This window comes from Bemisia tabaci, chromosome 2 (assembly GCF_918797505.1).
Source record: "Bemisia tabaci chromosome 2, PGI_BMITA_v3".
In the NCBI taxonomy this organism is placed as follows: domain Eukaryota; kingdom Metazoa; phylum Arthropoda; class Insecta; order Hemiptera; family Aleyrodidae; genus Bemisia; species Bemisia tabaci.
The window spans coordinates 62916570-62934480 of record NC_092794.1 but is presented as its reverse complement, the minus strand read 5'-3'; the positions used below and the strand labels follow the sequence as shown (position 1 = coordinate 62934480).

At 36.3% G+C, this 17911-nt stretch overlaps 2 protein-coding genes across 2 annotated transcripts; one reads left to right on the top strand and one right to left on the bottom strand.

The window, feature by feature from the left end:
- Positions 1 to 680: 680 nt before the first annotated feature.
- On the bottom strand, positions 681 to 5019 carry LOC109039578 (tRNA methyltransferase 10 homolog C). Its single transcript, XM_019055112.2, has 3 exons — positions 3698 to 5019; positions 2774 to 2910; positions 681 to 1040 (listed from the first exon to the last, which is right to left on the bottom strand). The coding sequence occupies exons 1-3, from the start codon at positions 4689 to 4691 to the stop codon at positions 795 to 797; spliced, it is 1377 nt and encodes a 458-aa protein (XP_018910657.2). The 5' UTR covers positions 4692 to 5019; the 3' UTR covers positions 681 to 794.
- Positions 5020 to 5133: 114 nt separating this feature from the next.
- On the top strand, positions 5134 to 17773 carry LOC109039576 (uncharacterized). The gene is made up of 8 exons (XM_019055110.2): positions 5134 to 5553; positions 6455 to 6615; positions 7435 to 9562; positions 10265 to 10692; positions 12319 to 12583; positions 13769 to 13960; positions 14782 to 14955; positions 16089 to 17773. The coding sequence occupies exons 1-8, from the start codon at positions 5551 to 5553 to the stop codon at positions 16209 to 16211; spliced, it is 3474 nt and encodes a 1157-aa protein (XP_018910655.2). The 5' UTR covers positions 5134 to 5550; the 3' UTR covers positions 16212 to 17773.
- The last annotated feature ends 138 nt before the right edge of the window (positions 17774 to 17911 follow it).

Below are 17911 nucleotides of genomic sequence, written 5' to 3'. Positions count from 1 at the left end.
AATATTCTGTTTAGAAAATTAACAAATTTTACTTAGATGAATGTTGTGATTTTATTTGAAGTTGATTGATTTAATTTTCATGGGGAGAGGCTTGTCTAGGGGTATGATCATGCTGACCAAATCATAAACTGAGTGGTCATGGAATCATCTTACATAATGGGCATTGAATATTTTGGAGATTGATGCATGCTATTTTAATGGGCCACGAGGTGAGGCCTGAACTAGAAATAGTCGTCACTTTCCATCCCTTCAAACTGTTATGAGGAAAACGATTCACACAATGGGAAGTTTGGGCATCAACTTCTGAATGAGATATTAACAAGTGTCTTTAACATAGATCTAATGGAAGTTAGATAATACAAATGACGTCATTTGTATTTTTGCTGTTTAACCAATGTTAATTTTAAAATTTTACATCTTGTTTAGGGGTGGATTTCCAGACTTGCCATTGTGTGATTCGCTTTTATGGTGAAATTTTGAAGGGAAAACAAGTTGCGTAAAGCTATGATGTACCTATGCCTTGTTCAGAGACTCATGGAAAACAAGGGATCTTAGGTACCTTCAAAAATAAATACTTAGTGACTGGGTCTGGGCAGGCTGTGCATATGATGCACGCATGCCAATAAATCAATTATTATGATTATTTTTCTTGTGTTATAGACACATGCATACAAAACCACTTCATTTTTTAAACAAAGTTTATTGGTAAAATTTACAGATCAAAGACAAAAATATTTCATATCTAAGGGCCTACTTGTCTTAGGTAAATACTCATTTGATGCAAGTAAAAGATTTCATTGCTGAGGCCACTGTCCTTTGAATTTTTTACCTTTCTCTCCTTCTAATTCAGCATGTAAGACTTCATACAACAACATATTCCGCCGATGAGAATCTTTCAGGTGAAATGCACTGTGTTTCTTTCTAATTTCGCATTCTGCTTCCTCGATGGTTGATTTTTTCAATTTTCGAGGTGGGATCCAAGTTTTCAAAGACTTCTCCCATGAACCATGATGTAAAGTATCCGCAATGATGTTCACACACTTCAAAAAGAAAATTGATAGATAAAATTAGCTTCGGCTGAATAAGTGTTACTTCGAACAGCATTTAAATCAGTCTTTGGCTATCCCTAGATTCTGTTTTGATGAGCCTTTCCACACTACATATCAATTTACATGTAGCAGCATCTTCATTTGGATCAACTCAATTTCAAAATACACCTAACTTCACTGTTACTCAAAACCTCTCTCTTATCAAGAGTGTAACCAAAAATCATAAAAAGTTACACTTCGGAAATTCACCCCCTCTCTATCTGAAGGGCTGAAAAAAAGAGCATTTTTCCGTACCTTAACCTACCTTTGAATTTCTTTACAAAATCAATCTATCTGAGGCCAACTATCAAAAATAGGACCACAAAAAAGAAAGAAGAATGACATTTTACAAAACTGAAATGTTCAAAACTTGCTTTAAATCAAGCTATATGGAAATGAAAAAAAAGAAAAAAAAAATTGCTTCCAGTATTTTCAACGCTGAGCATGGATGGAGCAAGGAAATTTTTGGTGGAGGGGAGCACGGGCAGACATCTCATCGAGAAATTCTGGGGACACTTCCCTAGCCCTGAGGGAGGTTCTCTTAGGATATTTCTTCTTCAAAACTGAGACGTCTCGGAAGTAATTTTAAGTTTTTTCTAAAGAAATTTGGTGAAATTTATTTCAAAAATGACGAACGAGCTACCCCGACTTTCACCAAAAGCCTACCTTGCTGAGTAATCGAAATCCTATGTGAAGAGGTCCATGTAATTATTAAAGTAAGACTTTTTATTGAATTTTTGTAAATAGGTGTTTTCAGACTTGCTTCATGACTTTGCTGAAGTAAAAGTCTACAAGACATGCAATTTGCAGGTAGAGGTGTAGTGGTTGTAGTGCTGACTCTGCGAACAGGAGGTCCCAGGTTCAATTCCTGGCCAGGCAACCTGAGTTTGAAAGTCTCAGACACCAGTTGCCTGGGGCTGGTTGTTGATTTGGGACTGAGGGGGAATTGGATATTACCAGTGAGTCCGAAACCACCCCCTTGGAGCTACTTGAAAAAAAAAAGTTGGCATAAAAGGTATCCTGATACTCTCCTGCATGACCATGGATCACACCACTATGACTAAGAGGTGAATAGAGGTATTTGCCTGTGTTTTGCAGTGTTATAAGGTGGGAGGGAAGGTAAGTGAAGCAATGGGTAACAATCTTAAAAGATTTTATATACATGTTTCAGTATTTTTCGACTGTCATCTCCAGAGATTTTAAGGAATTAATGTTGTAAAGAAAGAGATCATAGGGGCAAAAGGACCAAAATTTATGTCCTTAAAAATGCGAAGATTCTGTCACTTCTGGCAATGAAGAAACGCAAACAGAATTCGATTTTGGTGCATACGATGCAGTCAGAATCACCAAGCTTCACTGATAGCATCAGTATTGAGTGGAAGGGGGGGGGCTGGGACAGCATTACACAGTTATTACAGGTTGATTGGCATGGCACGGCCCTCAGGAACATTGAGGTGGAGAAGAGGGGTTACCGAAAATTCAGCACTGACCTCTGGTGCCTGTTCCTTTCCTAGAGAGAGACTTCAGAAATGTTAGATATCCCAAAAAGGAGCATTCAGTGTCAAAGTTGTTAAGTTTTGAGTTTCTTTTTTTGAGGTGAAATAGTTTAAAAATTGTTTCCTTAAAAAACTGAGACACAAGATGAATTCAATGATCAGAAATAATTAGTTGATAAATGAACGAACCTGATCGACTGTAAGTGATTTTCCTCCAGTCCCCCAATCCACGAAATCATCTAAGGGTAATTTTGCATATCGTACTCCACTCCTACGTGCCTTGGTTAATGAAAGTGGTTCTGAGACACCCCTATCAACCATTGCACCTGAAAACATCAGAGTCGGCTAATAACAAAAAAAGTGCATTTACAGAGAGAAAGAAATAGAGAATTCGGAAATGATAGCTAAGCAGTTCAGCAAGTATTTTAATTTGTTGCTTTTGGAACTAAGAACTCCTAAAAATAAGTTGATCATTATACTATCATAAATAATTAATCGATCATGAAGTGGATGTAAAGATGCATAATGTTCCGATGATTTTCTGCCCTGAACATGAAAGATTGAAATTTTGAATACTTTAGGCTTGAAACTTACAGGATATTACACATTTTTAACTGTGGTGCATCCACTTTTGTTCGAAATTATTCGTGTTATGCGTATCAAAATGTTCATGAAAATATCTTTTGAGTATAAATACCAGAACCCAATTCTAAGTTTTTTTCCCCCTAAAGTGTCTTAACATATGGACGGACCTATTATAGGATCCATCCAGAATCAGCCTGACTGCATTTTACCTACATGGCGAAGCCCCCCCTCTCTTTTTTTCCTTCTTTTTTTCTGTTTTTAGGCAGAGAACTAGATTACATAATGCTTTCAAACTTAGTGTGAATTTTCCTTATATTATGAAGAATAAAAACAATTTCAGGAGATATTGTTGCTTGGTTTTCTATAAAAAAATTAAAACATCAGGGAAAATCAGGCAATGTCTGGCGTAGTTCGACTTATTTTGGTTGAATTCACTCATATATTTGGCTTGTACATGGTACTATTGATTTTAGTATATAGGCAGCAGCTATGGCAGAAACTTCCATATTTATATCGAAATTGACTCACCAATAATGTAAATATCATCATGACTGATAGTCTCCAATGTCTCTTCACAATGAGGCGTTAAATAGACCAGTTTCTCTTTTGGAAAGAGATCATCATAGCTTTCGGAGGACCAGTTAAATGGAAAATGAGGCTCGTACAGAGTTGGCATAAGATTTTGTAAGCCCTTTGCAAGATCTGACTCAGGATTAAAGTTTACAAAATGAATATCAACAGGATTTGGCTTGGTCCGATTTTTACTGAACAGATATACTAATTGTTTTAAGCAGCTTCTTTTTTCATGCTGAACCATGTATTGATCATATGAACAGTCTATTATGATCTTAGGTTCAAACATCATAGCCTGTAATACAGCCCAATTTGCCACTTTATCAATGGTAGTGTCATAGATTCTGAGAAACAATGAGTTATGTGATAGTCCATAACGCAAAACACCAGTCTCGTCATTTGATACATTTATGTTAGCCGCTCTTTCCTCAAGCAGTTTTCGGCGTTTTTCTTTTCTAATCCGCTTATTTAGTCTTTTCATTTCATTAATGAAAAAAAATCTTACAAGTTTTAATCTACTTGAGAAAGATCTGAGTTTTACTAATTCAAGCCATTGTTGACGTTTCAGCTGAGTGGGTAAGGGTTGATTTTGACTAGCCATGGAACGCATCTGAGCTACTACATCATTCAGTCTGTCTAACAAATCTTCATCATTTCCTGCTATTTCTTCATAGTTGATATTGTTGAAAATTGGATACTGCTGGTCTTGGAGTGCCTCCTCATTAAGGTTCTCCTTTGACGTTTGCTCAGTAGGGTCCTCAGCACTGTGCAGGGAACAGTATGTCATCCTATTTGAGACGGCATCACCCAATGCAAGGATATGACTGTGAGAACTTTGAGAGATTACCAGAGATTGAAATGATCTACGAGTAACAATACGTTTTGACAGATGATTAACAGCAGTTCGAGAAACAGGGTTTAGAACAACAAACACTGAGCGAAACATCATGGTTATAACTATTGAAAAATATGGTATTGCACACGAACGTAGAGTTTTTCCAGGGATATATAATAGGAATCACTAAGAACATCCAATTAGAGTATTCGACAAGCTCACATCATCTAAGTCATCAACTTGGAATGAATTGCTTGGGTTTCCAGAAAAAAAACACTGAGCTTTGCACAAGGGAAAAGATATTATCATACAACACGATATCAAAAGGATTGAAAATCTTACAAAATTTTCATGGATTGTTCGAAAGCAGCTGAATATCTGAGAGGCGAGAGAGGGGGAGAGTGAACTAGAGACTTTTAGTGAAGCATGTTTTCTAGCAGGTTAGGTTAGGTTGTTGTTTTGGTTCATGACGCGACAACTGCAAATTCTTGATGTTGACTAATTTGACAACATCTAAAAAATCAGTCTGGAGTTTTTTGTGTTTTGGCTTTTGGCGCTAAAATGCGATGGTTTGAGGTTATAATTGGAATACATGTCGAGCAAATATCATTGTACGAGTATTTTGTGCAAGTATTTATTCATTGTGCCTTGCATTTAGTACCAGTTTTGTTCAAGTACTCATTCATTGTGCCTTGAAACGGTCGATTCGGTTATTTATTTACTTAACTCTAATCATTTCGACACTTCGTACTGTAGTGCTGATTTAATTTCATGACAGTAGTTACGTTTCGCAGCTTAGATGCAGCTTAGTTATCATCACTTACCTATGGCGTTGATTCTGTGATTAATATCGTAATTACAATTAAAGTGAATGGCTCGTATCGGAATCATTTTTGTTTCCTCCCTTCGCCCAAAGTCTACCATCGTATTTCGATAGATTTAGTTGTATTGAAGGTTTAACGCACTCAGAGGCATGGTAAGCCACCACCTTATCTTTAAGATTTTGCAATTTTCCTCATCATTTCATCCAAAAGCACAGCTGCAACTGAGGCTTTGTCTCTGAGGGATGGTTTTTCTGGTTTTCCGGGCGATGTGTGCTGGCAGGGAGTTGCATAAAAGCTGACGAATTGCACTGACTTCTTTGTAATGAACGACTATTGCTAGTAGTGGCTGCAAGGCGGTGGCTGCCCTCTTACCCCCTTAAATTCTGAGAGTTTTTTGTCTTAAGGAAAGGTAATATTTTACGGTGAAAAGAACTCAAAATTTTGTGATAGGAGCACTCTATTTTTAACATTTTTGCCCGCGGAGAATTCTCAGCTTAAGAGAAACTTTCCATACCTCCCTTTTATTGTTCTAACTTGTATCTCCCCAAAGTTTCAGCCCATGCACTGCCACTGGTTATATAAGCATGTGAGAAAAAGAGAAGCGAAAGCAAAGTATGTTTTAGAATTTTTTTGTTTACTTTTGTAGATTCCTTGTTCATGATGTGATTCTCAAGAAGAAAGATGAAGTATCATTACACATGTAGAACTTGTATTAGATAAGTTGATACGTGCTTATCTTTCCTTTAATTGCAACTGCTCCGCTGTAATCCAGTGGCGACTGAGGATCAACGGTGGGAAATCACTGCGCAAGGCGTGGACGACGATACGATCAGGGTCTGCTGCGGGAAACACTCTGCTAACTTATCTGTTGCAAGTTTTAAGAAACGTAGCTTTGTTGTGCCTCCAGATTTTTACCCGCTGTAATTTTCAGAATTTATAAGCCATTTTTATTCAGAAAGACTTAAAAAAGTCACTTGCCATTTTTATTCTTTATCCTTATTTTGGCTGCAACTCAAATGAGAAAATGAGGTAAATGTGAATCTCCTGTTGCAGGAAGAAATTTATAGTGAGGGTCAGCGCAGAGTACGCGAAAAACATATAAGTTTACCATATCATCGTCCAAAACAGCGATCTCTAGATGACTTTCTACAGAGGCGGGGCTCGATGAAAGCTATCCCTCTCCGGACATCTGAAGATGAAATGAAAGAAGTTTGGTAAGCTTTTCTTCTCTTGTTGTTTGTTCTAGATGCTTTTTATCACAAATCTCAGTTTAACCTGAGAAAAGTTTTGACTAAACTAGGTCATACAGTTGGAAATAATCTTGGTTTTTAAGACTGATGACAAATGGTCAAGGGAGCTCTGAGGATCAGTTTCAAAGTTTGTTTTCATAGTGCATTGCAATGTAAAGTCCACACCAAATATGTTTCTGCACTTTTAGACTGAGTCTAAACGTCCGCCATCTTGATTCTTGCATTAACTTTCCATGCTAAAATGACGTCAGATGATCTTTTATTGCTGTCTAAAAGTGCGTAAACTTATTTGGTGTGACCTCTACTTATGAAAGAGCTAGCAATCTTTAAATAAGTTCTTAATTATGACCTTGGTCGGTTTTAAGTCAGTAATGCGGCTCCTTATATCTCTCTTTGGGAAAATTTTATGGACAGAAAATATAGAAAACCTTGTCTCTTGTTTCATTTCCAAACTTTTACTCCGCCATTTTTTTCAAGGGAAATACGGCAAGACTCTTTCTTGTCAACTTAAAACATATAATCAGGAAGGACCATTCTATGGATTTTCAAACTATGAACATTTAATTAAATGTTTCATTTCATTCAAAGCAGTTGTGACTACAAGTTTGCAATTTTTGCTAATTGAGATGTGTAACTCTCTCAACCTAACTCTCAATATGCATAATCAGGTTTTTCCTCTCTACCTAAAATACTCCTTTCAACCTAGGATACATTAACAGCCATACTAACAGTCCGCACTAGAACATAAACAATTATGAGAGTTTTGTTTGTTTTTATTATCAGGAAGCAGTTAGAAGAAAAGGAAAAAGAAGCAGAAGTATTTTATAAATCTGAGGATGAATCAGAAGACGATACAAGTGATGAGGACTATTGTCCTGAAAAAGAAAAAAATGCAACAGAAGAAACCAAAGAAACATCAGAGGCTGGATGCACAAAATTTTCTGACGAAAATGACAAAAATCAATGTAACGCATCAAGTGAAGGAGAGCAATCAACAATAATTTCAGACTCTGCTGTAAGTGATGAGCCTTGCACTGAAAAAAGTAGTCCTCTCGAATCTAATGTAGACGAAAGCACTAAACAGTGTGATGTTGTGCAAAATACTGTTGAGTTTTCCTCTGAGACAGCTGAAAAGCTCTCTGATGACAGTAGTAAAAAATGCTCTCAACAGGAGGATTCAACCAATTTTTCTCTCCACTTACCTGAGTCCTCTGTCACCAGCTGCACTGCCTCCAAGATATTGCCAAATACCAACAATGCAGGCACAGATTGTGCAGATTCAATCTCTTGTAACTTGACAGTGAAATCCGTCAGTAATGAGGAAAGAGAAATTACTGAAGGAGGAAAAGATGCGATCATGTCAGGAGATGTAGGGATGAATCGTCCTTTACCACAAAATCAGAATGAGGCATCTCTAAAAGAATCTGCGTTTGTTGAAGTCAAAAAAGATGAGCCACTCAGTAATCAGCAGGAAGTCCCACCCACTGGTTATAGTGAGCAGGTTCAAGACAAATCCAAAAGTGATCGCAAAGACAATGATGTGTTACTCGACTCTGATCCTGTGTTCAGTTTGCATCTTGAAGACTCTCAAGATTGTCCTAAAATCACAGCTGAAGACATTCCCAAGTCTGAAGTCGATGGTAGCACCAAGAAGGAGGAAGAAAACAAGGGTGTCGATGAACGCTCAGAAAAAGTTGTAGAAGATGCCTCCAAGAAAATAAACTGGGCTAACTTTAAAGTGCTCTTAGATGATGAAATGGATGAACCAATTCCGATGATCACTCTCAAGCCTAACCCAGAGGGTGTAATTGTTTTGGATGTGCCAACCCCTCGTAAAAATCCAGGAATTGAAGAATTGATGCAAAAATATCTCAAACACTCCTCCTTCAAAACTTGCATGAAACCAAAGCAGCCTGTTCGTTTAAATGTGGTTACCACCTCAAAAAACCAAGACAATAAAATCAATGGAGTTTACTCTGAGACTTTGACTATCTCAGCTGAGGATGAATCACCTGTAGATTCTCAAAATGAGAAACCAGGTGCAAAATATACTAGACTTCGATTACAGTTAAACGAATTGATGAAGAAACGAAGACAAGAGGAATGGCAGAAACGGCTCAAAACACATCAAGTGGATGAAGAAGAGATCGAAGATGGCGAGAAATCGGAATGTGAAGCATTGCTTGACGATGATCATGATTACGATGATTTTAACCATCGTGTGACGGAGAGTGAAGACTCGGATCTAGAGGAGAATGATATTGATTTGTCCGAGAAGAAGAAGAAGAAAAGTGCTTTTGTTGATGATGAAGCTGAGGAAGATTCAGATGAGGATGAAGATGATAAAGATGAAGGTGATGAAGAAGATGATGAAAGCAAAGAAAATGATGAAAAAGAAGAAGATGAGGATAGCAGTAAAATTAAAGATAAAAAGGCAAGTAAAATACGGAAACAAAAAGTCTTCATAGAGGAGGAAGAGTATGAGGGGGATGATGATGATGGAGACGATGATGAAAAGGAAACCGATGTTAATGAAGATGATAACTGGATGCTTGGTCAAACCAAATTTCGATCACAGATTACTCAGCAGGTTCTGACGGCTACACACACCCCTGAAGTAGCTGAAGCTAGATTAAACGATTCAAAGTTTGACATGTCATTTGAGACAAGCAAATTTGGATGCCTTGATGAGACTGAGTTGAACAGAACTTCAAATCATGAAATCTCTGGCATTGAAGATTTGATCAATGTAAAGAACTCGGAACTTGTCACTGAAAGCCAGGTCCTCGGTCTTTGCTCAGGTGCTTTTCAGACGCAACCACCACAGCCATCAACAATTGATAATGAGGAGGAAGATCTTAATTTTGTCATGTCTCCAACTCCAGCAAGCACTCAAACCCAAGATTCTCAGGTGAGTATTTCCAACATTTACTTTGCACCTCAACAGATATTACAGTAGTATCACATTCTTTCTGTAATCGCACTTGAAAATCCTAAAGTCAAGCGACTTTACAGCTCCTCACACGTAAATTTGCTTAATTTCTTTTAGTACCCAAGCATTAAAACGTCACAAACTTATAGTTTCTCGAAGTTTGTTTGTATGTAATACTAGAAATGAAACTGCTGCAATAACTTTCTTTGCTTGCTAAGAAAAAAAATTCCCTCTCAGTAATTTCTTTCTAACATGGTTTAGGTAAACCCTTTTACAACAAAAAATTCACCATCCTGGAGAACAAAGTTCAAACATCTGCATTCTATGAAAGCAAAAGATTATTTTTCCAGGAATGGGATGCCTGACAAAGGAGTGGTCCTGCGTTCTTTAAATCTCTGTTTCTGAATCTCCTTTACTCGGTTCATTTTCTGCACCTTAATAGTTACTCAATACATATTCACCTTGAAAATTGTATTTCAAACAATGAAAGTATGATGTAAACGATCCCTCAGAAAAGGCTTGTATAGGGTCTGTGCATTGTTTGGTAAAACTCTAATGGTATGTGTGTGCATTTTGCAAACTGCACCTATTCCAAATGGATGGTGCCCAAATTTCTATTTTACTTTTCAAAAAAAATTTGCACCATGGATGTGAACGTTAAATTATTTCTCATATTTTCAGAATCTTGGGATAAAAAAAATCTCCCCACTTCTTTCAAGTGATGACGAAGAAGAACCAGGCTTGACTGTGAAAAAGAAGAAGAATACCCTAAAATTTTCAGATGATGAAGATGATACATTGGACACAAAAGAAGAAGAAGCTGAAGAAAGTTTGAATGAAGAAAGCGACAAAGAAGACCCAGACTCCATCTCTGTGTTAGATGAGGAAGATGATAACCGAAGCGTCATGTATGATTCTGAAGAAAACGAGATCAAAGTATCCAAAAAAGATGTTGGGCAGTTTTTCGATAAAGAGGCTGAACTTTCAGAATCAGAGTGGGATTCGGAAGATGAGGATGAAAAAGGACTAGATAGAATGGACGAAGAACTTGGAGACCGAGAGCACATTGATGAGGATGAGGTACAGAAACAACTGGGAAAAATCCACATGTAAGTATTTCATATTTAATTAGTCTTTTTCATGAATATTTATGAACCTTACTTTCTACCAAAAGTAAGGGTCTCGTTGAGGTAGTTGGGAGTAAATGGAAATCACTTTTTTAAAATTTGTATGCCATTTATAATAGGACGTATTTCTGTCAAGCGGAAGTAAGCGCCATAGGGGGAGGAAGGTAGAGGGGGGCTTGGATTGGCGGCGGAATCGGGCTTCGAGTTCATTCCGTCCTATACTCGCAATGCTTTTCCACGGCGCTTAGTTCCGTTTGACTGAACACGCTATCATCCGGCATTCTAAATTCCTCCAAAGGAACTCAAATTGGTGCTTAGTTCCGTTTGACAGAAATACGTCCAATATGTCTCTTTAATTACGCCATCCTAACCCTGAGGATTAAAAAATGTTGAACGGACCTAAGAGAATAAGAAGCAGAAAGAATTAAATGCACAGTTAGACTTACACAATTTTTGTGGGAGTCTCGTTTATATCTCTCCCAAAAAAGTCAATGAAGTAAGTGCTGTTGGTGCACATCATGTAGTATTAATGTACGAGTTACCTGGGATTATATGGTGTAATTCTATGGAATTAAGCAAGATTTTATTGAATGAATGTTAGGGAGGAGATGTAAAGAGCATGTAATTTTCACAATTTCATGATATCTCGCCTTACTTACTTTTGTTGAAAATTGTTTTGGGAAACCTCAAGGTCAACAAAATAATATCATGATCAAATTTGTGGAAAATTAAAGCACAAGGAAGCTTGAGAAATTTACGGTAAGTAAGATAAGATGATCATTGAGAACAGAGAGGCATGTCTTCAAGGATGAGCAGCTGCAAAATTTTTCCACGGAAATGACACAATGTACATTTAATGATGAAGAATTCTTAGGTGTTTTCTCTGCCACAATGAAGAATCGGACCAGATTATGCCCTATAGCTGGTCACACACCTATTTTTGTGTTTGTAAAATTAAATGTTTGATGCTCGCAAAGGAGGGCTGTGCACTAGCTGTATTATTTGAACACATAGTAAATTGACAGTGAAACTTCAGAAATGGGTATCTTGGTTGCGATGTTTCTGAATCTCCGCTCCTATTTTATTTTTTAAAAGGGAACCAAACTAGTGTCATAGCCTGAAATTTTCACAGGATATTCTTCTTATAGAGAAACAAACATCAGAGAAGTTTTCAAGAAATGACACTTAGTAGTTTTCTCTGTGGAAAGTGAAGTTTGACTGAAAGTCTACAATGTGGCAAACCAAGATATGCATGACTGCAGTTTTACCATTGATATGTTTTAAATTTGTGGTTGAATGAATAAGTTCAGACTTCTTTTATTTTGATGGAGCATTGATTATTTTTGATGCTAACAAAAGTATGCAGAGTATATACCAATACGTCATTCGAAAACCTATGGTAGAATGATGATTTAATCTACATACATTATGCCTATGCCATTATATTGCAATGCCTCAGTCATAGGTACAAGTACTTAATCAACGCAACACTCTTGAGGTGGAAAACGGGCAAAAATTACTAAGATTAAGAAAAGAGAATAAAGGAGATACGAAATTAGACTCAGTGTAAAGCTAATTAACTAAAGAAACTTTCATTCTCTTTCTTAGGCGGCAGCTTCTTGATGATGACCAAAGAGACATCAAATTGCTTCAAGAGCGGTTTTTGGAAGATGGAGAGTTGCATGCTGAAGGTGGAAGGGAGAAGAACTTCCGATGGCAAAACATTAACAGCGCAGCCCTAGAAGCTTGGAGTCAACGAAGAGATTCAGATGATGAAGAACCACAGGAAGAGGAAGAGGGAAACGAACAAAGTGAAGAACTTTGGCGGAAAATGAGAGCGGAAAGGGATGCTTTCTTTAAAAAAATGAAGAAGGTAAGCGGTTATTTGAGACAACTGAGAATGATGCAACAAGCTGAAACTTTTGCCTGCAGCTCTGTTTTTATTGAACTTATTGCTCTGTTATGTTGCCCACTGATCAAGTTTTGCATTATAGCAATTGAAGGAGAATCAATGGGCTATCAGAAGAGGTCGGAATTTAAACATCATGATTTGTTTCCTAATCAAAATTTCATTTTGAACACAATTCGTGCAAGAAAAATCATTGAAAGTAACTCACGGCCAAGATATTAACGTTTTTCGTGGTATGAATTCAAACTTCCTGCTCCTAAAAAAAAATCCATAATCCTCTTGAGTTGAATTGAAGTTAATTGAGTCACATTATCGCACTTCACCACAACGGTTTTTGGGGTATGAAAATATTGCAATCTCAATCTCTGCGCTTCAGCTCAGCCATCGCATGCCTTTTACTATTTGAACAACATAATGCTGGTCCAAACCATTGTAGTGTGCTATTTGATTCTACTAGACTGTGGTTTTTCTTGAGAGCAGGAAATTCGAATTTTTTGTGAGCGGTGCTAGATAAACATGTTTGAATCTTTGTCAAGAATTAATTTCAATAATTCTCGTTGCACAAATTTTGTTCCTCATAAAATTTTGAAAAGGAAATATGTTTCAGAATGCCTAAATTTGTGGTGATCCATTCATCCCTATTGTACCATCAGGAACTTTCAATATGAGATCAGTCACTCAACTAATCATCCCTAACTTTTTTAAAGAAAACTAAATAACCAACAACAAATCAGCATAGTCATTCAAGGTAGTATAATATGTATTTTTCTACTCGTTTCAGAAATTATTGAGTTGAATTATTGTTAACTAAATGATGAAGAATTTTAGTATTTGACAGTGGCTAAATCAATCGTATACCTACATTTAATTGATCTGTAAAATGAGGAAGCCTTACTTTACCATCACGATTAAAGTTTTTAGTTTTAAGATTATTTGATGAAAGACACAGCTTTCAGGTTGATCATTTGTTCGTTGTAAAACAAATTTGTAATAAAACCGTTTCTCGCGAAACAATGAATTCATAGAAAATAGTAGTCAACCAGGGAGTCCCATAATGAAATAATTGTCAACGTCAAACTAGAAAAAATGCTGTTTCTATTATATGTATTTATTTTCCCATTTTTTTCATTTTAAATTCTCTTTTTTCAGAATAAAGATTTAGATGATTTAGACACTCAGCTGTATGATTTAGATAAGGACTCTCCCAAGTTGGTGTCAGGTAGCGAAAAAGTCAAAGAAGTAAATACGAAACCTGCTGGGGGAATAATTGATCTCAATGAACCTATAGTAAAGAAGAATGTTACTTCTGCCCTCTTTTTGCAATCAACCACTCATATTTTGGTAAGTATGAATTTTAAACAAGAGGAACGTTTCTATTTTGCTCTAATCCTCTCAACTCTCACCTTAAAATTCTTTACAAAAGAAGGAAGACATGGGGCGCAAAGAGCCTGCATTTTCTTATCATAATCAAAATAACTTTAAAAGTCAATCATGCTTGTCATAAAGACTTCAAACAGAAATGCTGTTTAGTATAGTTAATATTTGAAAGTTTTCGGACTGATGTAGAAATTTTAAAATTAAGGCTATCAGCTGTTGAAACATTAAGCTTACATCATATTTGATTGATTAAAACCAAAATAACCTTATTTGCTCAAAAATTGACAGAAAGAAGAGGAATTGAGTGGAGAAAATGAAGCTACCGCCCACAGGTTTTTCATCCTTATTTTTTTTTCTAGGTGTATAGTCTCCAATAATAGTTTCCAGTGAAATTTCTAAAAAAGAAACACACTTGGCAACTTTATATTCAACCAGGCCCCAATGTCAGATCGTCATCCAATCAGCATTGTAACTGTAGTAACAGTGGCAAAAAGAACTGTGCGAGTGTAGTCTACTAAGTTTATAAGAATATATTGAAAGAATAAAAGCACTATGGAACTAAAAAAAATTAGATCAGAATATAAGTTTGAAATGTGACAGTACATGAAAGTTGTAAAAATTGTCAACTTAACATTATATAATTGATGAACAGCAGAGACCTCTGGCTCTTTTTTTTTATTTAAAATCAGGTATTGCATTAGGTATGTATGTACTGTATACTCATAAAAGCATGTTTTTTTTTCTTCTTTGGATTTGTGTAACTCGTAATTTTTTTTTTTTTATAGAGCAAAGGCTCATTTTTGTTGAGATCCGACCAAATACTGAGTCGAGTAGGCCCAGTCGCAGCCACTGGGAGTGAAGTCCTATTGAATCAGAAAGCTAAGAACAGTCGAAATTTTATTTTTGCCCCAATAAGTCCACCAAAAGAAGTTTCAGAAGACTCTCAAGATCTGACCACAGTAAGTATTTCGTGATTATTTTGTCCGTTAATGTATCATTTCGCTTTTAACTTTGCTTACTTCAGCTGACTGTGCCTCATATGGTTTACAGCTTTAGAATATACCCGCATTGCTGGCATGCTGTTCCAGTAATCTTGATTCCATAAATGAACCTCTGACATTAAATTCGCATGAGGGGCAATGCATGGAATACCAAGAAATTAGGCGCCGACTAAATTTATTTAAAATGATATTCCTCACAGCCTCCTGGGGATAATGAGCTTTGAAAATCGAAATTTTTATGTGTCATTTCGAGAAAAGCAGTGCTATAAAGTGAGTTTTTTAGCATTTTTCAAATGCAATATTTAATAGAAACATTGCAGCACTTGATTGGTGATCAAAAAGAGCTTTTATTTCCTTGCAGACCATGGAGATAAGACAAAAGTAGAGAATCAAATTTCTCCAAATGATAACGTTTGGAGTGAGGCCAAAAAATTCATCACTGATGATCAGCACTTAAAAAGATTTTCTTTTTTCACCAGTACTACCCAAAAAGTTCTTTTCTAAATGCTGATTGTGTGCAGGAAGCTGTAAAGAATATTTTATCAAATTGTGCTGAAATGTAGCCGGCGCTGAATTTCTTGGTTTTCCCTGCGTTGTCGTTTCAAAATTTGGTAAGGAATTTCAAAGCAAAATCCTGCTTTGTCTTTAAATTAGGTTTTGAAATTAGTAACCATGATTTATGCAGGAATCTTTTACATTATGCAAAAATCAGACCTCGTAAAAATTACAATAGATATGGTGCTTTGATGTAAACATGTTCCGATACTAGCTGTTTCTACTCACCTTGATTTCGGCATTTTATGCTTTCTAGACTAGTAAGTCCTTTAAAAGTGATCTGATCAATATTTTGGTGGCCATAAGTAATTGAAGAAGAATAAAGCAAAATTCCTTTCAAGGATGCAAAAACTTTTTGACCACGTACTGCTGGACAGGTTATGATTGATCGCAAGCAAAAATTAGAGGACCTCAACCACAAGTTTTAAAAATGGGAAGGTCATAATTGGGTTGAAATGTAATTGATGCTTTTTTTTGTATTTTTTGCTAGATTATTGAAAATTGAATTATTAAAAGTTGCTGTTCCTGTTTTTCAGATTCAGAAAAGGAAATCCGCACCACTTAGTCCTGTGGCTGTGAAGAGACTCAAAGTTGCGGAGGAGAGAAAACCCAATATTATGAATAGAAAAAGTTTATTGGGACAGTTAAATTTCCATTAAAAATTTCAACGCCCTTTTATCAGCAGGTCTCAGTCGCTTGCAGTTAATTTTTCTTGTTTCCTTTAAATTTCCTGAATTGTTTCCTATATTTTTTCTTATGTTATGACAAATGCAGCAATGCAAAAGATTTTACTTTACATCGATTCAGTATCAGTGAGAAGTCATTTAATGGAATGTTGTGTTCAATTTTGTTTGGATTATCCTGTAGGAGAAGAAGAATTGTAGTCACACATTTTTTTATTTTTACCATATTTTGAATATGTATGTCAGTGCCGAGTTTTCAAGTATATAGCCTGTCTTGTCTTAACTCTATAAAAGATTCAGAATTTAAACTTAAGGGTGGAAAAACCGAAAAAGAATGCCATGAATGTATCCACAGGGTGTGTGTATCTAAAATCTGGTCATGGATCTTTTGGAAGCAGCCGATGTAATTCGGTAGGCTCTTATAGTAACTCATTAAGAATTGGACTTCATTTTGCAATCAGGAACTACAATTTCTAGCTCATCCAGATAAACACTCATGTGCATAGGGCTGCTTATGTTACATGCGTTTTTTCTAGATTGAACCGGACATTGTAGTTGATACTTGCAAAATGTAGTCCAATTGAACAAATTTGACTGGAATCAGCCTAATTGTATTTCTCATTGCCTAATTTTCTATAACATTTTATTTTTCAGCAGAGAACTGGACTACTCAGTGTTGCTTGAATTTCTGTTTAATGAATGAAACCTAAGAGAAAACTAGGCTACGTCTGATGTCGTCAGGCTGATTCCGGTTAAGTTCATCTAATTAGCTCTCAATCAAGAGTGCGTTGGATCAAGATTTCATTGGTTTCTAGAGCTAATTAGGTGATGAAATGTTTGCTTTATCCATGATAATTGAATTTACCAGAGGTCTAAGCCTTTAACAGGCCGTTTTTCTTTCCTTTAAAGGTTGCTCCCGTTTTTGCTCTGACATTAAAAAAGTGTTATCATCAGATCAGAACAACAAATCAATGAAGCTTGGAAGAATGGGAAAAAATTAAAAAATTGCCGTCACGCCGCAGAAATGTTTGATGAATCACTTAGCATTGGGTACCATTTCTTTGATGGGTACCTATTGGGATCTGCTTTTGACTTAGCAGAAGTCAACATGTTTGTCTATAGTTGATATAATTGCAGAAGTTGCTCCTCTTTTGTGGCATGGCAGCAAATTTGTTCATTTTTTCCTTTTTTTCCAAGTTTCATTGATTTGCTGTTCCGTTGTGATGATACAGCTCTAATGTCAAAGCAAAAATGGAAGCAACCTCTGAGGGGTAGATAAACGGCTGGACAATCAGCATGAGACAACCCCTAGTAGAATTAATCGCCATCCCATATCACACATGTTTATCTGTAAAATCGGGACGGTCAAGTTCTCAAATTTATTGCCGTCTGAATGGCACCCTCCCAAGGGTTTTTTTGTGGGATGATCGAATTTACTCAAGGTCTAAGCCTTTAACAGATTTCAGTTGAAAGAAGATTTGAATGAGTTTGAACGGGGGAACAACATACTTTGGTCCCTCATCAAGTGCAGTATTGTTGCTTTGTGGTCTCGAAGGGAACAATATGACTGAATGTGGCACACATTTTAATTGGATTTTGTAAATTGATAGTAATTGAAATTTAAAGGTTTTGATTAACATATTGTGCAAAAAACTCCATAGGTACATCAGTAGAAG